The following is a 24,003-nucleotide window of genomic DNA, read 5'->3' on the forward strand; positions in this document are numbered from 1 at the left end:
ATGGAATCTTGCCATTTGCAACGACGTGGATGGAACTGGAGGGTATTAATGCGAAGCGAAATTAGTCAGAGGAAGACGAATATCCTATGACATCACTGGTATGAGGACTTTAAGACACAGAACAGATGAACACAAGGGAAGGGAAGCAAAAATCATATAAAAACAGGGAGGGGGACGAAACATAAGAGACTCTTCAATATGGAGAACAAACAGAGGGTTACTGGAGGGGTTGTGGGACAGGGGGTGGGCTGAATGGGTAGGGGGCATTAAGGAATCTGCTCCTGAGATCCCTGTGGCACTATATGCTAACTAACCTGGATGTAAATTAAAAAATAAACAAATTACAAAAAACCAAAACAAAACACATCCCTTGCTTCCTCTCCTGGAAAAAAATTACAGATCATCCACTTTTAACTATTTCGGTTGATCCTTTGGACATTTCTGTGTTTCTAAATAACATGTTTATACAATTACTTCTCTGTTTTTCAGTTTTATATATTATGGATAGACCTTCTACTATGGAAGATAATGGTTTAGCTCTCTTACATCTCCCTCTACCTGCCATTCACATTTCCTTTCCTTGTGTCCTCCTATCATAGACACATTAACATCATTTACCAGTATCAGCCTTTATATTTCTATGACCAAAGGAGCATTGTTCACAACGGGGCCATTTAATATATATCATGATTACCTTTTCTTTCTTGTATAGCTTTTTGTTTTCCCAGGACTTTTAATCTCTCTTCTTTAAAGTTTTTATTTATTTATTTTTTATTAAAAAAAATTGTTTTAATGTTTACTTCTGAGAGAGAGAGAGACAGAGTGTGAGCAGGGGAGGGGCAGAGAGAGAGGGAGACACCGAATCTGAAACAGGCTCCAGGCTCTGAACTGTCAGCACAGAGCCCGATGCGGGGCTCGAACCCGCAAACCGTGAGATCACGACCTGAGCCAAAGTCGGACGCTTAACTGACTGAGCCACCCAGGCACCCCATAAAGTTTTTATTTATTTAAGTAATCTCTGTACCCAACGTGGGGCTCAAACTCATGACCCAGAGACCAAGAGTCACAGCTCTTCCCACTGAGCCAGCCAGGCACCCCTAATCGTCTCGTTCTTTTCATTTGCATAATTTTTATGAACCTGTGACAAATTGTTCCCTAAAGTCTCTGCCAGATAAGTATAACTCCTCCCAGTAAGTCTGACGCTGCTAAGTACTGGAGTGAACTTCAGTTTAGGGTACATGAACACCTGGGAGTGGACAAAGACTTTTCAGGGAGTTTATGTGTTTGGGTTAAAAAAAAAAAAGCCCTTTGTGGGGCACCTGTGTGGCTCAGTCAGTGAAGCGCCCAACTCTTGGTTTGGGCTCAGGTCGCGATCTCACGGTTCGTGAGTTTGAGGACCGCATTGGGCTCTGCGCTGACAGTCCGGAGCCTTCTTGGGATCCTCTGTCTCCCTCTCTCTCTGCCCCTCCCCTGCTTGCGCACACGTGTACACTCTCCCTCTAATATAAAAAAAACATTAAAAAAAAATAGAAATTACTCATCATGGGACTTTAACAATGATCAACAAATGTTTTACCTATACTTGTGCCGTCCACTGCATTATTTTAAAGAAAATACTAGACACTCTGCCATTTCATTCACAACTACCTCAGCAGGTATACCTAAGACTTAAGAATTTGTTTTTAAACATAATAAAAATCCCATTATTGTACTTACAATTTAATAATTCCATTGTATTATCTGATACTTGTCAGCGTTCAAATTTTCTGCTTGTCTGACAAATATCATTTTATAACTGGCTTGTTTGACTCGGGATGCAACCAAGATCCGTATTTATGTTTTGTTGCTATGTCTCCTCTTTTCTTTTTCTCTTTCTTTTTCTTTAGCAGGCTCCATGCCCAACGAGGAGCTTGAACTCACGACCCTGAAGATCAAGAGTTCACATGCTCTACTGACTGAGCCAGCCAGGAACCCCTTGCTATGCCCCTTTTTTCTTTTTTAAAAATGCTTATTTTTTACTCTGAGAGAGTTCTGAGAGAGAGAGAGAGAGAGAGAGAGAAAGAGAGGGGGAACACGAGCTGCCAGTGCAGAGCCCAAGGCAGGGCTTGATCTCATGACCATGAGATCGGACAGTCAACTAGCTGAGCCACTCAGGTGTCCATACATCTCCTTTTCTGAAAGAATATCCCTTCCCTTTTGTTTTTCTTCACATTTATTTGTTGAGAAAGACCAAGTCTGCAGAAAAAAGCCTGCAGAATTTTCCACATTCTGTCTTATATTCCTGTGGTATCATTTGACATGATCCTCTCTCCCCTGTATCGCCTGTAGTTGTAGCTAAAGGATCTAGTTGATTCGAACCAGGTTCATCACTTTGGCAAGAATACTTCATAGGTGGTGACAACTTCCTTAATGCATTTCATTAGGAGCCGTGGAATATCTGGCTGTCTCTCTGTTTATGGTGTTCAGGTTGACTAGTGGGATTCGGTGTTGTCAGGGTGATCCGTTATGAATTCTCCACCAGCCTTTAGCCCAATGTCTTTAACAACCATAGATTATTGCTGTCTAGCTCCGTCATGCCATCAGTCACCAGGGGTTGCACACTGGTGACGGCCTACATCTGAGAATTATGTTCTGTATCGTTTCTCGTAGCTTCCCATTTGATTAAGCTCCATTTGCCCACAGTGGTGGTGGGCTTAATGGCATGCCCTTCATTGACGGTCTGACCTCACCATTCCCTTCCTAATTTGTATATCCTCTCATTTTTCTTGATTGGCTACGTGGCTAGGAGTTTATAAATATTACTGATTTTTTTTTTTCAAAGAACCAGCTTTTGATTTTATTGATTTTTCTCTCAGTTTTCCATTTTCTATTTCAGATTTCTGCTTTCTTTTTCATTATTTCCTCTCTTCTGGTTACTTTGGGCTTCACTCATTGTTCTTGTTCTAATTTTTAAGGTTGCCGACTTGAAACTTCTCTTCCGTCCTAATGTAGGCATTTTAGTGCTATAAATTGCCCCCTGAGTACGGTTTTAGCTTCATCCCACAGACTTGGTATGTTGTACTTTCATGTTCGTTCGGTTTAGAATGCTCTCTCATTTTCCGTTTATTTCTTCTTTGATAGCACATTATTCAGAAGTGTGTCATTTTGTTTCCAAATGTCTGGGGACTTTCCAGAGATCATTTTGTTTATTATCAATATAATTCCGGTGAGAACACATCTTGCATGACTTGGCTCATTTTAAATTTCCTGAGACAACTTACGGCCCAGGATATGGTGCATCTTGGTAAGTGTTCCCTCTGTACTTGAAAAGAATGTGTTTTCTGCTGTTTTGGGGTAGAGTGTTCTATAACTGTCCGCTCAAATTGTTTTATAATGCTGTTCAAGTCTTCTACATACTTCTTGATTTTCTGCCTACTTGTTTTGCCAATTATTGGAAGAGGAGTGTTGAAATTTGAGACTATTATTGGGTGCATAAACAATTAGGGTTGTTGTATTATCTCATTTAAAAATGCTTTAAAGATGTTTCTTCATTATCTTCTGGCTTATATCGTTTTTCAGTGAGAACTCTGTCAAATTTATCTTTGATCCTTTGTATCAATATTTCCTTTTTCCTCTGGTTGCTTTTAAGATCTTGTCTTTATTACAGATTTTATGCAATTTGAATATGATGCATTTTGGTGTCATTTTCTTCATGTTTCTTGTGCTTGGAGTTCACTGAGCTTTTTGGATCCATGAGCTCATATTTTTCATCATATCTAGAAAAAAATGGACCGATTATTTCTTCAAATGCTCTTTCTGTCTCTTTCTTTCTTCAGATTCCGTAATACATATTTATTAGGCCACCTGGCGGTTTTGCACAGCCGACCGATGCTCTGTTTATCTTTTTTCACTCTTTGACCTTTTTGTGTATAATTTTGAATGGTTTCTATTGCCGTATTTTAAGTTCATTAATTTTTTTCGGTTCATTAACTTTTTTATCTGCCATTAATCCCATCCAGTGTGTATTTTTCACCCTAGGCATTGCAGTTTTCATCTCTAAAAGTGCAATATGGATCTTTGAAAATATTTTCCATGCCTCTACTTCACATATTCAGTCTTTCCTCTATTTGACCACACATGGCGTGGTTATACTAACTGTAATGTCCTTGCGTACTAATCCTGTCTCTGTCTTTTCAGGTTAGGTCTCAAATGATTGATTCACCTTATTAATGTATTTTCCTGCTTCTTTCCTTCTTGCTTGAAATTTTTATTGAAGTATAGTTGACATACAATGTTATTTTAGTTTCAGGTGTACAACATAGTGATCCCACAATTCTGTATTTTATTTTGTATTTATTACCACGATAGCCGTAGTGACCATCTGTCAGCTTGGTAACTTTTTATTGCAATTTTTAGGGTTCTGAACTGAAACTTTTCTTCTGTCCTAATGTAGGCATTTTTAGTGCTATAAATTGCCCCCTAAGTACGGTTTTAGCTTCATCCCACAAATTTAGTGTGTTGTGAATTTTACTTTGTTTGGTGTTAGATATTTTGTAATCCTACACATATGTTTGAACTTGTCTGGGGACATGGCTAAATTACCTGGAAATGGTTTGAGGTTTTCATGTGTTGTATTTAAACTGTTGTATTTAAGTTTACAGGATCACAGTGTCATTTGGTCTAGGGCTATTTTTTTTTTTTTAAGCCTCTTACTGAGGCAGACCCTTTCTGCATACTCTACTAGATGCCCCATGAATTACAGGGTTTTTCACTCAGGTTGGTGGGAACAGGCACCATTCTTGGCCTTGTGTGAGCTCCAGGGATATCTCCCCTTGAGGCCATGCACATGAACTCATGTACGTCTGTGTTCTCATGAACATTCTCTTCAGTACACAGCCAGATACTCAAGATCTTTGGCGTTCTCTCTCTGTGTAGCTTTCTCATCTTTGGTGCTCTACTCTGAAAACTCCAGCCATTTTGCCCTCCTTGGACTTCTAGCTCCTTCTGTTAACTTGGGGAGACTGCCAATACCCATCTGAGTTCTCTCTTACTGAATGGTGGCATGGAAGCATTCTCAGAGAGTAAGCTGGAGGCAGCCTTGGGTTTCACGTTTGTTTCTCATCTCTCAGGGATCATTGTCTGTTGTTGCCTGATGTCCAATGTTGTTGTTGTTTTGTTTTTAAAGTTTATTTATTTATTTTGAGAAAGAGAGAGAAAAAGCGGGGGAAGGGCAAAAAGAGGGGGAGAGAGAGAATCCAAGCAGGCTCCACCCTGTCAGTGCAGAGCCCAACCCGGGGCTCGATCTCATGAACTGTGAGATCATGACCTGAGCTGAAATCAAGAGTCAGATGCTTAACCGACTGAGCCACCCAGGCACCCCTCATGTCCAGTGTCTTGCCAACCATTGTTTCCTATAGTTTGCCCAGATTTCTCGTGGGTGAATAAAGCCAGCCCCTATCACCATTTTGGTAGAAGATACCCTAAGTATTCAATTTGCCCTAGGTATTCAACTCTGCCTTGACACAGGCCTAACAAAGGGGGAGCCTTGGGCTAAGAGCCGGGAGCTTGTGATTTGTCTTAGAACAACGGGCTGGGTTTTCAGGGATCTGGACTTACCATGCACAAACACCCTGGTGCCTGGTCCGGATTTTAACTCCACATCAGGGGTCCCTTTCTGGAACTTCACACAGTAGTAGGTACCGGCCTCTGCTGGGGCGATGTTACTGATGCAGATGGAAAAGTCCAGGTTGTTTCTCCTTGTGGCGTCTGAAACATTTGTTACTTCGGGGGGAGTCGGGGTCTCCCCCTCTAAAACTGAAGATTGACTCCCGGCCTGGCCCTGTCCCCCTGAACCACTCGACCTTCCCAGTGGGGATCAGCGAGGTCACGGTGCAGTGAAGAGTGGCCGCCTCTCCGGCTGCCGCAGACACCGACTTCTCGGGCTGGATCACCTGCAGTTCCGCCTCACCTGCCACACCTGGAGGGAAAACACGGCAGTTCCAGGTCCCCTGCCCGGCCCCGGGGACTTGTCTTGTAGCTTTGTTGTGGGACTAGAACTGGAGACTTTGAAGAACACTCAGGACTGTTGTCTGGACGGCCCAGAGTCTGTGGACCTGCAATCAGGCTGATGTGGGTTCAAGGCCTGACAACAGCACCAGACAAGCTTGTCGCTTGGGGGAAGTCCCTCTCTCTGGTTTCAGTTTCCTCTCTGTCAAGCAGGAGGGATCATCCCTTTCCCTATTAGTTCAGTGATATTTATTTATTTATTTATTTAATTGTTTTAACGTTTATTTATTTTTGAGACAGAGAGAGACAGAGCATGAACAGGGGAGGGGCAGAGAGAGAGGGAGACACAGAATCTGAAACGGGCTCCAGGCTCCGAGCTGTCAGCACAGAGCCCGACGGGGGGCTCGAACTCACGGACCGCGAGATCATGACCTGAGCCGAAGTCGGACGCTTCACCGACTGAGCCACCCAGGCGCCCCAGTGTGGTGATTTTTAAATGAAGACATGGGTTGTCAAGGACTCGGAGTGAGTGCTGTAATGGCCAGAATCAGCAGAACCATTTTTTCATGCTCCTACTTGCATTCACTAAACCCTGGAAGGATTCGACAGTGAGTTTCCATAGACCCTTCTGCATGCCAGGCATCATTCTAAGCACGTAAGTACGTTAGCTAGCTCCTGGAACTCCCACCACTACTCTGGGAGAATGGCAGTATTGTTCGTCCCTGTTTCCAGACAAGACAGTGGAGGCACGGGGAAGATCATAACTTGTCCCAGGTCAAACAGGGTATAAGTGACGAACTTGGATCTGAACCCTGGCAGGTCGGTTTCAAAAACTATCTGTGCTTTGGGGCGCCTGGGTGGCTCAGTCGGTGAAGCGTCCGACTTCGGCTCAGGTCATGATCTCACGGTTCGTGGGTTCGAGCCCCGTGTCGGGCTCAGAGCCTGGAGCCTGCTTCGGATTCTGTGTCTCCCTCTCTCTCTGCCCCTCCTCCACTTGTGCTCTGTCTCTGTCTCTCTCTCTCAAAAATAAACATTAAAAAAAAAAAAAAGATGTATTAAAAAAACCCAAACAACCTGCGCTTTTAACCACTTCGCTGAACGGCCTTTTGACTGAGCTCTCAACCCACCAGGAGGAGAAAGGGTGCTTTGCCTGTCTGCTGAGTGTGGGGGTCAGCTCTGGGGAGAAGGGGGTGGGCAGGCAGGATTAACTCCCACATCAAGAATATACCTTCAGGGGATTCAGTCAGCTGAGCCTCAACTCTTGATTTTGGCTCAGGTCATGATCCCAGGATCATGAGATCGACCGTTACACATATTAAATACATATGCGTATATATTTTATTTTAGGATGCTGAGATTTTGGGAGACTTACTAGTCTACAAAGTACCATTTACCAGTTTTCTAACAGTTCTGCATGGCATGTGGAGTCCTTGTGATTGATCGATCCATCTATCATCATTTCCATCTTAATTAGGGCAGCCCTGAGTCCTGGATTCTAGGGTTTTCAGCAGGAGTCAGATGCTGCACTGTCAACTCCTCCCTCAGAGTGGCACCAGGTCCTGCAGGTCAAGCCGCAGGGGGTCATGGAACCTTCACAGTGTGACAAGAGTGTGGGAAGGGAGGAGGGGTGGGAACCCCGGTCATTGAGAAATGTCATGTGGGGTAAATCCTGCCTGGACCTCCATGGGAGAGGAAAGTGCCCCTCCAAGTAATGAGCATTCTGGGCGGGGGAGGGGGGGGGGGAGTACGGTATGTTTGGGAGATCCTTCCTGTAAAAGAAAACATTTAGAGAAATGTCTTAAGGAGGAAGAGTCGGTGAAGAAAGAGGGTCTGGAACAGAGGTCCATCTGCCCCCCTGCCAGTGGGGGATCAGGTGAGCATCCCTGCATGGTGGCCCCCGAGGATGGCCCTCACCCGTGAGGCCCAGCAGCAGAGGCAGCAGCAGGCGGGGTGGGGAGGCAGGTGCGGACATGGTGGTGGCCCGGAGCCTGGTCTGTCTGAGTGTCGTCCTGGAGAGGCCCCTGGGACTCTGCTCTGCAGTGGGAGGGGAAGCCTGGACTCCCTCACGTAAGAGGAAATGACCGTGATGGGTGGAATGAGTTGTGGGATTTTGACCATTTCTGCTTCTGGATTGTGAAATAGGAATCAAACTCAGCTAAGAAATTACTGCTATAGGGGCACCTGGGTGCCTCAGTCAGTCGAGCGTCCGACTTCGGCTCAGGTCATGATCTCACAGTCTGTGAGTTCGAGCCCCTCGTCGGGCTCTGTGCTGACGGCTCAGAGCCTGGAGCCTGCTTCGGATTCTGTGTCTCCCTCTCTCTCTGACCCTCCCCCGCTCATGCTCTGTCTCTCTCTCTCTCTGTCAAAAATAAGTAAAACATTAAAAAAAAAATTAAAAAAAAAAAAAGAAATTACTGCTATAAGGCTCCCAAGATGCTTGGAGAGTTACAGCAGGTTCCCTTAGTGCCGAGGCTGTGCCCCTTGGCTGCCTCGCTCCATGTCAGAGGCCCTGCCGGCTCTTCCTTGTCCGGCAGCCCCAGGCACACAGTCTACCGGAGTCTTCGAGAACGTTCTAACAAACCGGGCTCAGATGAACTGCCCAGCTGACTAGGAGGCAGCGTTCTGGGAATGGGGCCTCCAGGGCATGGGGCCCACTCCGGAGGGGTCAGTGGTAAAAATGTGCCACGTCTGATGGGCACCCCTGAGAGTACTCTTGCAGGGAGAGTGGCTTTGGGTGAACAAGGAGTTAGGTCTTTGGAGGGGAGGATGGCTTCTGTTCTAGAGGGTGGAGAAGAGACTTCAGCAGGTTCATCCTGCAGGAACAGCAACACGCCCCACACCCAGGAAGAAGAGGGGTGCGTCTTCTGTCTGCCTGGCTCTGGGGCCAGTTCTGGGCAGAGCGAGCGCATGAGCAGGAGGAACCCCCACATTGAAAATGCTTTTCTCTTGAACAGCAACGGCCAGCACACAAGATTGTGTCCAGAGCCCGAGAAGGCATGAGCTCCTCACATCCACGGCCCCCCACTCCAGCCACTGCCTTCTGTGACTCAGTTTCCCCACTCTTCCCGACCCTTGCCTCCATCCCAGCAGCCGACTGCATGTTGGTGATACGAAATAGCAGAACGAAAGAGGAAGTCAGAGATGGGATTAGATGGCTCTGTCACAGGATGAGTTTTCTCTTCCCTTGAGATGCTATTATTCTTCTAGCTGTTTGGTTTCTTTTTCCCCCTGGGAGAGCTTGACTGTGAGAACCTTGACAAGGCATTGGCCAGAGTGTTCCCTTTAGCATCCATTATTCTAACCCACTTCCTCTTTTCAACGGTGACAGGTTGTATTTCCCAGAGCTGACTGTAGCAACATCCCCTTCCTCCTGCTCTTTGACTCGCCTTCCATTGAGAAGTGGGTAAATATCCCTCCCCCTGAATCTGGGCAGGCTTGTAATGACGATACAGGTTGCGTGAGGTAACTTCCCAGGCTAGACCGCAAAACTTCCCTGTGCTTCTACCCTGCTCTCTTGGCATGTCCCTGTTCGGAGTCTTGCCGCTGGACTATGAGGAAGCCCAAACTAGCACGACACAGAGGTCACACAGTAGGGACGCGTGTAGGGGTTCCAGCTGAAAGCCCAGCTGAGGATCCAGCCAGTAGCCAGCGTCAGTCATTCAACATGTAAACGAAGAAGCTTCTGAATGACTCCAGACCCTGCCTGTTGTCACCCCTAGCTGAGTGTTCCTAGCTGAGGCCCCAGACGTCGTGCAGAGGAGACAAAGCCATTCTTGTGCCCCGTCTGAATTTCTGACCCACAATGTCACTAATCGTAATGAAGTGGTTATATACTGCCCCTAAGTTTTGGGGGTGGTTTGTTACACAGCAGTTGTGACTCCAACGCGACCCCTGGCCACCTTGTTCTCCATCTCCACTCATTAGTGTCCACCTCCTTTACTGGGCTTGGTGATCCTTGCTGGCAGGGACCATTGAATGCGGCCTGAGGAGATAGGCTTAGGGCGCAAAAGGACTTCGGTTGGAATCCTGGGCCCACGTGGTCCCTGTAGGACCATGGCCAAGTCATCTACGTGCCTGGATGGTACCGCTTAGCACCTGTAAACCGTTCTCATCGCCACCTCCCCATCAGGCTCTCCACCTGTGTCCCCCTTTCAGTGTCTGATGTCCCCAGTGAGCCAGTTAGTCTAGTGGAGACCTTGGTGTTATTTCTGACAACTGCTTTCAACCTCTCCCCCCAATCCCCACATCCTTTCATCTAAATACATCTTAAATCCTCCTGTGCCTGTCTCTTCACTCTCACCCCTGCTTGGCTAGCCTGTCATTTTGCCTCCCCCCCCCCCCTTTATTTCCATTGTGCCGTGGTCTTCTCCTCACACCGAAGCCAGGGTGCTACTTTTTAAGCAAGGCATCTGGTCGTGTCATTCTCATTAAATGGCTGCTCAGGGCTCTTATGGTAAAAGGAGACTGTGCCTGACCGATCTAACTGCTTTGCTGGCCTCAACTCCTACCCCTTCACTCCTGTGTGGGCTCAACCGTGTTGGCCTTTCACCATGACTCAGGTGCCCTACTTCTCCTCTTCCATGTACTGGGGATGCCCCTCCCCCCCTTTTTCTCGTTACTGATAAACCTAGAGCACCCTGAAATACCTATCAGGGTTTGTCATCACGTATTGATTTTAACTGTCTCGCCCACGAGAGCATATGCCTCAGTGAGAACAGGGGTTGGGGTCTGCTCTGTCTTCCACTGCAAATATTCAACTGATGTTTTGAAACTCAGGAGGGAACGGCTAGTAGATTCATGGTAAATGTGTGCACAGTGACCCCACGCGTCAGCCGCCGTAGACCCGGAAGCAGTAGACCTGTAGGACCCCCCCCCCCCCACCTTCCGTGGCGTCTCACAGCCGCCTTCTCCTCCCTTTGTTCCTTCGTGGGCTCCTCCATCCTTGGAATCCCTTGGAGCCTGACACTCATTAAGTAAACCACAGTGGTGGCATTCCAGCTGCCTCCTTCTTGACCCCACTTGGTCAGGGCTGGGCTCTCCTCTTGGTAGTGGAAGCTCCTCTGGGTGGATGTTATCAGGGAACAAAAAGGAAGACGTCTTGGGTCTCTATGTTGGTGCCCGGCTCCAAGCTCTCTGAACATTGGTAGGTATTGCAGAAAGGAAAGGGGATAATCCTCATGCCTACAGGGTAGAATAAGTTTTGGGGATATTATCATGGAATACCCCCACCAAACATTTTCATGCAACATGTATACAGACCATTCCCCCAAACTCGTACTAGGATTAGACCATGAGATTCAGGCACCATTACTAAGGGTGAGGGTGACACAGGTGAGAACAGAGAGGTGGTTGAATTCCTGGATGGGTCTTTTATTTGTTTATTTTTATTTTTTAACTTTTTTTTTTAACGTTTATTTATTATTGAGAGACGGAGAGACACAGAGCATGAGCAGGGGAGGGGCCGAGAGATGGAGAGACACAGAATCCAAAGCAGGCTCCAGGCTCCGAGCTGTCAGCACAGAGCCCGACGCGGGGCTCGAACCCACAAACCGCGAGATCATGACCTGAGCCGATGTCGGATGCTCAACCGACTGAGCCACCCAGGTGCCCCTGGATGGGTCCTTTAAACTCAAAGCCAAAGCAGTAGACTATAGAGCTAAGGCTTTTGAATGTGAGAAACAAGTGGCTTGTAGAGAAAAGTTTTTAATTTCCAACTGTTTTACATTGAAAAAAGTAACCAAAGTTCTTTTTTAAAAATCTATTTTTTAATTTCCATCTAAGTTATTTAGCATATGGTGCAACAATGATTTTAGGAGCAGATTCCTTAATGCTCCTTACCCATTTAGCCCATCCCCCCTCCCACAACCCCTCCAGCAACCCTCTGTTTGTTCTCCATATTTAAAAGTCTCTTCTGTTTTGTCCCCCTCCCAGTTTTTATATTATTTTTGTTTCCCTTCCCTTATGTTCATCTGATTTGTGTCTTAAACTCCTCATATGAGTGAAGCCGTATGATATTTGTCTTTCTCTGACTGACTCATTTCACTTAGCATAATACCCTCCAGTTCCATCCACGTCATTGCAAATGGCAAGATTTCACTCTTTTTGATTGCCGAGTAATACTCCATTGTATATATATACCACATCTTCTTTATCCATTCATCCATCGATGGACATTTGGGCTCTTTCCATACTTTGGCTATGTGGATGCTATAAACATGGGGGTGCATGTGTCCCTTTGAAACAGCACAACTGTATCCCGTGGATAAATGCCTAGTAGTGCAATTGCTGGGTCATAGGGTCATTCTATTTTTAGTTTTTTGAGGAACCTCCATACTGTTTTCCAGAGTGGCTGCACCAGTTTGCATTCCCACCAGCAGTGCAAAAGAGATCCTCTTTCTCTGCATCCTCGCCAACATCTGTTGTTGCCTGTGTTGTTAATGTTAGCCATTCTGACAGGTGTGAAGTGGTATCTCATTGTGGTTTTGATTTGTATTTCCCTGATGAGGAGTGATGTGGAACATTTTTTCATGTGTCAGTTGGCCATCTGGATGTCTTCTTTGGAGAAGTGTCTATTCATGTCTTTTGGCCGTTTCTTCATTGGATTATTTGTTTTTGGGTGTTGAGTTTGATAAGTTCTTTGTAGATTTTGGATACTAACCCTTTATCTGATATGTTCTTCTTCCATTCTGTCAGTTGCCTTTTAGTTTTGCTGATTGCTTCCTTTGCTGTGCAGAAGCTTTTTATTTTGATGAGGTCCCATAGTTCATTTTTGCTTTTGTTTCCCTTGCCTCTGGAGACATGTTGAGTAAGAAGTTGCTGAGGCCAAGGTCAAAGAGGTTTTTGCCCGCTTTCTCCTCTAGGATTTTGATGGCTTCCTGTCTTATGTTTAGGTCTTTCATCCATTTTGAGTTTATTTTTGTGTAGGGTGTAAAAAAATGGTCCAGGTTCATTCTTCTGCATGTCGCTGTCCAGTTTTCCCGGCACCATTTGCTGAAGAGACTGTCTTTGTTCCATTGGATATTCTTTCCTGCTTTGTCAAAGATTAGTTGGCCATACATTTGTGGGTCCATTTCTGGGTTTTCTATTCTGTTCCTTTGGTCTGAGTGTCTGTTTTTGTGCCAGTACCATACTGTCTTGATGATTACAGCTTTGTAATCATCATTTTGAAGTCCAGGATTGTGATGCCTCCAGCTTTGGTTTTCTTTTTCAACATTGCTTTGGCTATTCGGGGTCTTTCCTGGTTCCATCCCAATTTTAGGATTGTTCTAGCTCTGTGAAGGATGCTGGTGTTATTTTGATAAGGATTGTATCAGATATGTAGATTGCTTTGGGTAGTATTAACATTTTAACCATATTTGTTTGCCTTTCCAGGAGCATGGAATCTTTTTCCATTTTTTTTGTGTGTCTTCTTCAATTTCTTTCATAAGCTTTCTATAGTTTTCAACGTGTAGATTTTTCACCTCTTTGGTGAGATTTATTTCTAGGTATTTTATGGGTTTTGGTGCAATTATAAATGGGATCAATTCCTTGATTTCTCTTTCTGTTGCTTCATTGTTGGTGTATAGGAATGCAACCGATTTCTGTGCATTGATTTTATATCCTGTGACTTTGCTGAATTCATGGGTCAGTTCTTGCAGTTTTTGGTGGAATCTTTTGGGTTTTCCATATAGACCATCATGTCATCTGCGAGGAGTGAAAGTTTGACTTCCTCCTGGCCAATTTGGATGCCTTTAAAAAAATTTTTTTTTAATGTTTATTTATTTCTGAGACAGAGACAGAGCATGAGTGGGGGAGGGGCAGAGAGCGAGGGAGACACAGAATCAGAAGCAGGCTCCAGGCTCTGAGCCCGATGCGGGGCTCGATCTCACAGACGGCAAGATCATGACCTGAGCTGAAGCTGGACGCTCAACTGACTGAGCCACCCAGGCACCGCAGATGCCTTTTATTCCTTTGTGTTGTCTGATTGCTGAGACTAAAGCTTCCAATACTATGCTGAATAACGGTGGCGAGAGTGGACATCCCTGTCGTGTTCCTGACCTCGGAGGGAAAGCTCTCAGTTTTTCCCCTTTGAGGATGGTATTAGTGGTGGGTCTTTCATATAAGGCTTTTATGATCTCGAGGTACGATCCTTCTATCCCTATTTCATTGAGGGCTTTTATCAAGAAAGGATGCTGTATTTTGTCAAATGCTTTCTCTGCATCTGTTGAGAGGATCATGTGGTTCTTGTCCTTTCTTTTATTGATGATGTATCATATCGATTGTTTTGCAGATACTGAACCAGCCCTGCATCCCAGGTATAAATCCCACTTGGTCGTGGTGAATAATTCTTTTAATGTATTGTTGGATCCCATTGGCTAGTATCTTGTTGAGGATTTTTGCATGCATGTTCATCGGCGAAGTTGGTCTCTAGTTCTCCTTTTTAGTGGGGTCTTTGTCTGGTTTTGGAATCAAGGTAATCCTGGCTTCACAGAATGAGTTTGGAAGTTTTCCTTCCATTTCTACTTTTTGGAATAGCTTCAAAGGAATAGGTGTTAACTCTTCTTTAAATGTTTGGTAGAATATCCCTGGAAAACCACTTGGCCCTGGACTCTTGTTTTTTGGGAGATTTTTGACTACTAATTCAGTTTCTTTACTGGTTATGGGTCTGTTCAAATTTTCTATTTCTTCCTGTTTCAGTTTTGGTAGCGTATATGTTTCTAGGAATTTGTCCATTTCTTCCAGATTGCCCATTTTATTGGCATATAGTTGCTCATAATATTCTCTTATTATTGTTTTTATTTCTGCTGTGTTGGTTGTGGTCTCTCCTCTTTCATTCTTGATTTTATTTACTGGGGTCCTTTCCTTTTTCTTTTTGATCAAACTGGCTAGTGGTTTATCAATTGTGTTAATTCTTTCAAAGAACCAGCTTCTGGTTTCATTGATCTGTTTGACTGTTTTTTGTTCGTTCGTTTGTTTTGTTTTTGTTTTTGTCTCAATAGCATTGATTTCTGTTCTCATCTTTATTATTACCTGCTGCCTGCTGGTTTTGGGTTTTATTTGCTATTCTTTTTCCAGCTCTTTAAGGTGTAAGGTTAGGTTATGTATCTGAGACCTTTCTTCCTTCTTTAGGAAGGCCTGGATTGCTATATACTTTCCTCTTAATGGTCGTCTTTGCTGCCTCCCAGAGGTTTGGGGCTGTGGTGTTATCATTTTCATTGGCTTCCGTGTACTTTTTAATTTCCTTTTTCACTTCTTGGTTAGCCCATTCATTCTTTAGTATGATGGTCTTAGTCTCCAAGTATTTGTTATCTTTCCAAATTTTTCTTGTGGTTGATTTCAAGTTTCATAGCGTTGTGGTCTGAAGATATGCATGGTATGATCTCGATCTTTTTGTACTTGTTGAGGGCTGATTTGTGTCCCAGCGTGTGATCTATTCTGGAGAATGTTCAATGTGCACTGGAGAAGAATGTGTATTCCACTGCTTTAGGATGAAATGTTTTGAATATATTTGTTAAGTCCATCTGGTCCAGTGTGTCATTCAAAGCCATTGTTTTCTTGTTGATTTTCTGTTTAGCTGATCTATCCATTGCTGTAAGTGGGGTGTTGAAGTCCCCTACTATTACGGTATTTTTATCAATGAGTTTCTTTATGTTTGTGATTAGTTGATTTATATATTTGGGCACTCTACGTTTGGAGCATAAATGTTTTCAGTTGTTAGATCTTCTTGGTGGGTAGACCCCTTAATTATGATATAATGCCCTTCTACATCACTTGTTACAGTCTTTATTTTAAAATCTAGATTATCTTCTGATATAAGTATGGCTACTATGGCTTTCTTTTGGTGACCATTAGCATGATAGATGGTTCCCCATCCCCTTATTTTGAATCTGAAGGTGTCTTTAGGTCTAAAATGTTTTTCTTGTAAACAGCGTATAGATGGATCTTGTTTTCTTACCAAATCTATTACCCTATGTCTTTTGACATTTATTTATTTTTGAGAAGAGAGAGACAGAGCATGAGTGGAGGAGGAGAGAGAAAGAGGGAGGCACAAAATCTGAAACAGGCTCCAGGCTCTGAGCTGTCAGCACAGAGCCCCACGCAGGGCTCGAACTCACGGAGTGCGAGATCATGACCTGAGCCGAAGTTGGACGCTTAACCGACTGAGCCACCCAGGCACCCCTACCCTGTGTCTTTTGATTGGAGCATTTAGTCCATTGACGTTTAGAGTGAGTACTGAAAGATATGAATTTATTGCCATTATGTTGCCTGTAGAGTTGGGAGTCTCTGATGGTGTTCTCTGGGCCTTTCTAGTCTTTGTTGCTTTTGATCTTTTTTTTTTTTTTTTAAGCTTCGAGTAGAGAGTTCTCCTTAAAATTTCTTGCAGGGCTGGTTTAATGGTCGTCAACTCCTTTAATTTTTGTTTGTCTGGGAAACTTTTAATCTCTCCTTCCATTTTGAATGACAGCCTTGCTGAATAAAGAATTCTTGGCTAATGTTTTTCCGATTCAGCACATTGGACATATCCTGCCACTCCTTTCTGGCCTGCCAAGTTTCTGTGGATAGGTCTGCTATAAACCTGATCTACTTTCCCTTGTAGGTTAAGGACTTTTCTTTCCCTTGCTGCTTTCATGATTCTCTCCTTGCCTGAGTATTTTGTGAATTTGACTATGATATGCCTTGTTGATGGTCGGTTTTTGTTGAATCTAATGGGGGTCCTCTGTGCTTCCTGGATTTTGATGTCTGTGTCTTTGCCCAGGTTAGGAAAGTGTTCTGCTATGATTTGCTCACACAACCCTGGGGAGGACTGTGAAGGTCAAGGGTCCACGGTGGTCAAAGCCGAGTATGTAAGTGGGAAAGTGACAGGAGATGGGTGGGGCAGCTCACCTGTAGGCCATCATGGACTCCCCTTGGCTTTCTTGTGAGATGGGCGGGCACTGCCGTGTTTGAGTGTGATGGGCTCCCCTGCTGCCCTGAGGGGAGGAGGCTGAGGTGTGCATAGGTGGGAGCAGGGACACCAGAATTGAGGGACTATAGCAATAATTCAGGTGAGTGCTGACACCAACTTGGACCAAGGTGGTACCTTGAAGGTGGTGGGAAGTGAGGGATTCTGGGTCTTTTTTGAACATAGAGACAGTAAGATGTGGAGTATGACTTGGACATGAGGTCTGAGGGAAAAGAAGATCAAGGATCAAATTATGGAAAGAGCCTCAATGTCCACCAACTGACGAATGGGTAAAGAAGAAGCGGTTTCGGGGCGCCTGGGTGGCGCAGTCGGTTAAGTGTCCAACTTCAGCCAGGTCACGCTCTCGCGGTCCGTGAGTTCGAGCTCCGCATCGGGCTCTGGGCTGATGGCTCAGAGCCTGGAGCCTGTTTCCGATTCTGTGTCTCCCTCTCTCTCTGCCCCTCCCCTGTTCATGCTCTGTCTCTCTCTGTCCCAAAAAAAATAGGTAAACGTTGAAAAAAAAAAAAAAAAGAAGAGGCGGTTTCTATATACAATGGAATACTACTTGGCCATGAGAAAGAATGAAATCTGGCTGCTTGCAGCAATGTGGATGGAACTGGAGGGTATGAGGCTAAGTGAAATAAGTCAGGCAGAGGAAGACAGATACCATATGTTTTCACTCTTATGTGGATTCTGAGAAACTCAACAGAAAACCAGGGGGGGAGGGGAAGGGGGAACAAAAAGAACAAAAAGAAAAAAAAAGTTACAGAGAGGGAAGGAGGCAAACCTAAGAGACTCTTAAATACTGAGAACAGACTGAGGGTTGATGAGGGGTGGGGGGAAGGGGAAAGTGGGTGATGGGCATTGAGGAGGGCACCTGTTGGGATGAGCACTGGGTGTTGTACGGAAACCAATTTGACAATAAATTTCATTAAAAAAAAAAAAGAAGGTGGTCAAGGATCATTCTAAGATTTTTGACATATGTGGTGGACAGTCTGTAAGATCTCCCAGTGATCCCTGCTTCCTGGAACTCACATCCATGTGCAGTCTGCCTTGAGAGAAGGCTGCACCTAGCGACTCAGATCTAAATGAATAAAATACAGGGACACCTGGGTGGCTTAGTTGGTTAAGCGTCTGACTCTTGATCTCGGCTCCGGGTTATGATCTCATGGTTCATGAGATCGAGCCCTCAGTTGGGCTCTATGCTGACAGCACGGAGCCTGCTTGGGATTCTCTCTCTCTCTCTCTCTCTCTCTCTCTCTCCCTGCTCCTTCCCTGCTTGTGTGCTCTCTCTCTCTCTCAAAGTAAAATAAACTTAAAAGAAAATTTAAATGAATACAGCAAAAGTGATGGGATGTCACTTCTAAAATTAGGTCTCGAACATTCTGTGACTCCTGTCTTGTGCATCTTCTCTCTCTGGCTACCCTAAGGAAGATCAGCTGTCATGTTGTAAGCTGCTCCATGGAGAAATCCATGAGGTAATGGATCAGTCTTCAGTCAGTGGCCAGCAAGCCTCTGAGTCTTGTCAACAGGAAGTGAACTTGAAAGCAGACCCCCCTCCCCCCAGTCAAGCCTTGAGTTGACAGTTGCTGGGGCTGACACCCTAACTTCACCTGAGCCAGAGGACCCAGGCTGTGAGAAATGTTTGTGAGATAAGCCGTGAGAAAATGTTTGTTGTCTTAAGCCACTGGGCTTAAAGTAATGAAAAAAAATTTTTTTTAAATGTTTATTTATTTTTGGGAGAGAAAGAGACAGAGCACGAGTGGGGGAGGGGCAGAGAGAGAGGGAGACGCAGAATCCGAAGGAGGCTCCAGGCTCCGAGCTGTCAGCACAGAGCCCCACGAGGGGCTGGAACTCACGAACTGCGAGATCATGACCTGAGCGGAAGTCGGATGCTTAACCGACTGAACCACCCCGGTGCCCCTAAAGTAATTTTTTTTTTTTTATGCAGCAACGGAAAACTAATATAGCATGCTAGAGCTAGAGTACTTTAAAAGCAGGGTTGAGAAGCATGCAGCATGCTATAAATTGTGTCTTCCCTTTATACAGATTCAAAACCACCCCCCTGAGCTGGAGAAGTTGGGGCTGGGGCTGAGTGGGAAATGGGCAAGGCTCAGGAGAATTTAGACATGAGAATGGGACTCAGGACCCTTCGTTCTCCCTCCCTAGGGAGGTGTGATCCCCCCCCCCCCCCCGCGCCAAGGCCTCCTGTACAGCCGCCCCAGGTTTTGTCCAGAGACCTCCCTGGGGGCTGTGGTGTGGACAGGCATGTGGGGGGCAGGTGTCCAGTGAGTGGGGGCATGTGGAGCCCTTCAGACCTCAAAGGCACCTCTCAGTCCAAGTTCCTCAGGAGGGAAGGAGCAACAGAGACTGAAGTTCCCGCAGTGCTGGAAAGGGAGTGGCTGCAGACGCATGTCCATGTGTCTGTTCAGTCAGTGCAAGTGTCTGCTTATCTACTTGTGCCAGCGTTTGCTCCACCTTGGGAGGTGTAGAGGGAGTCGATGTTCAGCCCTGTGAGGTCAGACACTGCCCCCTCTCTGGGTCCTAGTCCCCCGAACCATTCCTCAGACATCTTTCGCAAGCCCTTGATCCGGCCCCATTTCCCCCATTATCACACCTGAGATGGAGATTCTAAGAGGGTTCCAGGGAATCCCTGGGGAGGTGAGAGTTGTGTGTCCCTCTTATCTCCAGATGCACTTCGGCCTCATGTGACCTCAGGGCTCTTGGACTGACGACTCCTGACCTTAGCGTGCACCTGGGTCAGGCTGTGGCCACGACCTTGTCTTACCTCCCTGAGCCTCGTCTCCACTTACAATCTGGTCCTCTGCTTCCTGCAGAATGGAGGGTTGAGACCTCCATTACCAGCAGTACCTTGCGGCACAGGTGGAGGGCCACAAAAGGAAGGGTGGGCCCCCAAGCCATCGGAGGGCATGGGAGTCCATATTCCAGTGTCTTCACTTTCCCATCATTGGTGACAACTGTTTGTCCTGTCCTGTACTCTGCCTGGCACAGAAACAAACCTGAGGCAGCAACCCGGGCAAATACACACACATCTCCCACTGCTGGGTGAGAAAAAAGGAGGGGCAGGCAGCCTTAGTCATTCAATCATCTTGCACTGCCTTGTTTACTCCTCAGCATAGTCCTAGGACTTGGGTATTATTTTCTGCAGGTTGGTGAGAAAACTCAGGCTCAGAAATTTTAGGAAACTTTGCAGGGTCACAAAGCAGTGAAGAGTCCAAATCATGTCTGTGAAACACTATGCTGATCATTGCTGCCTCTTTAGGGCAAGAAAGGACAGGATCTCCAGACCTCCAGAGGGGGACTAGGAGAATAACGACACAGGCACAGGAATGTTTGTCTACACGGGTAGTAAACGGAATATAGACACGTTTCTGTTGGGAGATTTTCAAGGCTCCCCCGCTCAGCATGGGACTTGGGCTCAACAGGATCTGAGGAAATACTAAAAGGCCCCCTGGCAAGAAGCCATTCTTGGGAGAACGAAGAGGTCATTCAAGGGAACACAGACTTCCCTAGCTTAGGGATCTCAGACATTACCTAGTCCTCCCATCACCTACGTCCTGAAACACACTTTGTGGATGCATGAGACCTAAAAGGATGCCCAGCACATCATAAATAGGAGATCTCTCTGGGGAGTTGGCTTGCAGGCACTTGACTTCTAATAGATATTTAGCTTCTGATCTGTATATTTATATAAATCTGGATTGTTCGGATGTGTGTATGGGAGAGATGGAGTGAGGGAAGGAGCAGGCTTTATTTTTACAACTTAAAAGCTCATGGTTTTGAAAAGAAATTTTGAAGGAAAGATGATGGTGCCTCTTTCAGTAAGTCATGGAGGTCTTGCCATTGGCTACTTCTCAGACTTATCCAGATAAACAGAAACCCAAAATGTCATTTTTGCAGCGGCCTCCTGCCGCCCATCTTGTTCTGCCTGGCAGGTGAGCATAGCCCCTTGGTTAGTTCTGTTCACCAGGATCGAGCTGTGCACAGCGTATAGTCCATCTCTGCTCATGGTAGGGGTCAAGGTCTTATCTGTCTGGGACACATGTCCATTCTTCAGCCAGGTCAGCTGTATGCCATGGGGATAGAACTTCTTTGCCTTGCAGGTGACATTTACCTTGTTCTTTGAGATGGGGTGTTCAAAAATAGTCATGTTGGGTGAAATAGCATAGGACAAAGCATAGGACTGAAATAGCATAGGACAAAGGCTCAGACCCCGTGAAACAATAAGATTCACCTTGCTTATTACTCAGTGGCTGTTTACTTAGCACCTACTTAGCATGTGACAATTCCTTGCACATGGTAGGTGCTATTCTTATTTAGACTTATTCACCAGAGTAAATTTGGGGAGAACTGTTTTCCGAAGCTAGGTCACAGCCTGGCCCCACGTGGTGTCACCTACCTAGTATAGTCTTAGACAAATCGGCATTCCCCTGAAGAGCATAATGTAAGCTTAGGTGATTCCCATCACAGCTGACATAAGAGTGGAAGTCCTGTAGAGTCAGGGCTCCCTCAGTGGTACTGGCGATTTTGTAGGAATTGCTGTCCCTCATCTGGACGACGTGTGTCTGGAGGGATGAAATTTCCTTCCCATTTCTGAGCCGCTTCAGGGTGATGTTTTTGGGAAAGCCGCCATAGGACATACAGCTGTAATTCACAGTTCGCCCCATTTGGGCCCTTTCCAAGGGACCTATTACCACAGGCAGAGAGGGTGGGGCTACAAGAAGGGAGAATAATATACAGTTAATGTTGCTAAGCCGGGCAGTATTGTATGTGCTTCATATAATCTTTTTTTTTTAACTTTATTTTTTATTTTTTAAAATTTACATCCAAATTAGTTAGTATATAGTGAAGCAATGATTTCAGTAGATTCCTTAATGCCCCTTACCCATTTAGCCCATCCCCCCTCCCACAACCCCTCCAGCAACCCTCAGTTTGTTCTCCATATTTATGAGTCTCTTCTGTTTTGTCCCTCTCACTGTTTTTATATTATTTTTGTTTCCCTTCCCTTATGTTCATCTGATTTGTGTCTTAAAGTCCTCATATGAGTGAAGTTATGTGGTTATTGTCTTTCTCTGACCGACTCATTTCACTTAGCATAATACCCTCCAGTTCCATCCATGTCATTGCAAATGGCAAGATTTCACTCTTCTTGATTGCCGAGTAATACTCCATTGTATATATATATATATATATATATATATATATATATATATATATATATATACACACACTACATCTTCTTTATTCATTCATCCATCGATGGACATTTGGGCTCTTTCCATACTTTGGCTATTGTTGATAGTGCTGCTATAAACATGGGGGTGCATGTGCCCCTTCGAAACAGCACACCTGTATCCCTTGGATAAATGCCTAGTAGTGCAATTGCTGAGTCATAGGTAGTTCTATTTAGTTTTTTTGAGGAACCTCCATACTGTTTTCCAGAGTGGCTGCACCAGCTTGCATTCCCACCAGCAGTGCAAAAGAGATCCTCTTTCTCTGCATCCTCGCCAACATCTGTTGTTGCCTGCGTTGTTAATGTTAGCCATTCTGACAGGTGTGAGGTGGTATCTCATTGTGGTTTTAATTTGTATTTCCCTGATGATGGGTGATGTTGAACATTTTTTCATGTGTCGGTTGGCCATCTGGATGTCTTCTTTCGAGAAGTGTCTGTTCATGTCTTTTGGCCATTTCTTCACTGGATTATTTGTTTTTTGGGTGTTGAGTTTGATAAGTTCTTTGTAGATTTTGGATACTAACCCTTTATCTGATACGTCATTTGCAAATATCTTCTCCCATTCCGTCGGTTGCCTTTTAGTTTTCCCGATTGTTTCCTTTGCTGTACAGAGGCCTTTTGTCTTGATGAGGTCCCAATAGTTTCATTTTTGCTTTTGTTTCCCTTGCCTCCGGAGATGTGTTGAGTAAGAAGCTGCTGCGGCCAAGATCTAAGAGGTTTTTGCCTGCTTTCTCCTCGAGGATTTTGATGGCTTCCTCTCTTACATTGAGGTCTTTCATCATTTTGAGTTTATTTTTGTGTATGGTATAAGAAAGTGGTCCAAGTTTATTCTTCTGCATGTCGCTGTCCAGTTTTCCCAGCACCACTTGCTGAAGAGACTGTCTTTATTCCATTGGATATTCTTTCCTGCTTTGCCAAAGATTAGTTGCCCATGTGTTTGTGGGTCCATTTCTGGGTTCTCTATTCTATTCCATTGATCTGAGTGTCTGTTATTGTGCCAGTATCATACTGTCTTGATGATTACAGCTTTGTAGTATAGCTTGAAGTCTGGGATTGTGATGCCTCCTGCTTTGTTTTCTTTTTCAAGATTGCTTTGGCTGTGCTTCATATAATCTTAATTCTGGCAACTCCATGATTAAGTATGGTAATGTTCATTCTTTAAACAAGGAGATGGAGGCTGGCAGAGGCAAGGAATACACTAACTATTTGCAGAACCAGAACTGGAATGTACGTTTCTCTGATCACATAGCTTATGCTCTTTCCTCAGGCCACATTGTTTCTGTGTGCAGAAGCCACCTTACTCTGTCTTTCTCACTTTTGGTATTGATGAGTTCTACTACTCATTCTCATTTAATAAGGTTTAGACAGCTACGAATAGAAAGGAGCTTTCTTAACCTGATATGTATCTACCAAAATCCTAAAACGGCATATCATCTGTGATGTGCAACTTCACAAAAGTGTCCTTGAACATGACAAACAGGGCACCCACTCTCACTGCGCTGTTCAACTCTATACTGGCAATCCTGGTCAATGCAGTGAAACAAGTAATGAATTAATAACGATTGGAAAAGAGGAAAAAATGTAACATACACAGAGCACACAAGTCAGTCTGTTGACTAAAAGAGTAATGGGTTGGAAAACCCACACATACATGGGAATTTGGGGATTGGTGAGAAAAGAGAGTGAGCCAGGCAACATGTGGTGTTGGGGGAAATTACCTTTTTTTTTTTTTTTAAATTTTTTTTCAACGTTTATTTATTTTTTTTGGGACAGAGAGAGACAGAGCATGAACGGGCGAGGGGCAGAGAGAGAGGGAGACACAGAATCGGAAACAGGCTCCAGG

At 45.0% G+C, this 24,003-nt stretch overlaps 1 protein-coding gene across 2 annotated transcripts in view; it reads right to left on the minus strand.

Moving 5' to 3' along the window:
• Positions 1–20,570: 20,570 nt before the first annotated feature.
• Positions 20,571–24,003, minus strand: part of LOC101086051 (signal-regulatory protein beta-1) — a 48,038-nt gene continuing 44,605 nt past the window's right edge. Inside the window, exon 5 of one of the 2 annotated variants that reach the window (XM_045053797.1) lies at positions 20,571–21,641. In XM_045053797.1, coding sequence (XP_044909732.1) covers positions 21,319–21,641 — 323 coding nt within the window. In that variant the 3' untranslated portion in view covers positions 20,571–21,318. The remainder of the gene's footprint in view (positions 21,642–24,003) is intronic. The other variant, XM_045053796.1, reaches the window with a different exon arrangement.

This window comes from Felis catus, chromosome A3, assembly GCF_018350175.1.
Source record: "Felis catus isolate Fca126 chromosome A3, F.catus_Fca126_mat1.0, whole genome shotgun sequence".
Classification (NCBI taxonomy): Eukaryota; Metazoa; Chordata; class Mammalia; order Carnivora; family Felidae; genus Felis; species Felis catus.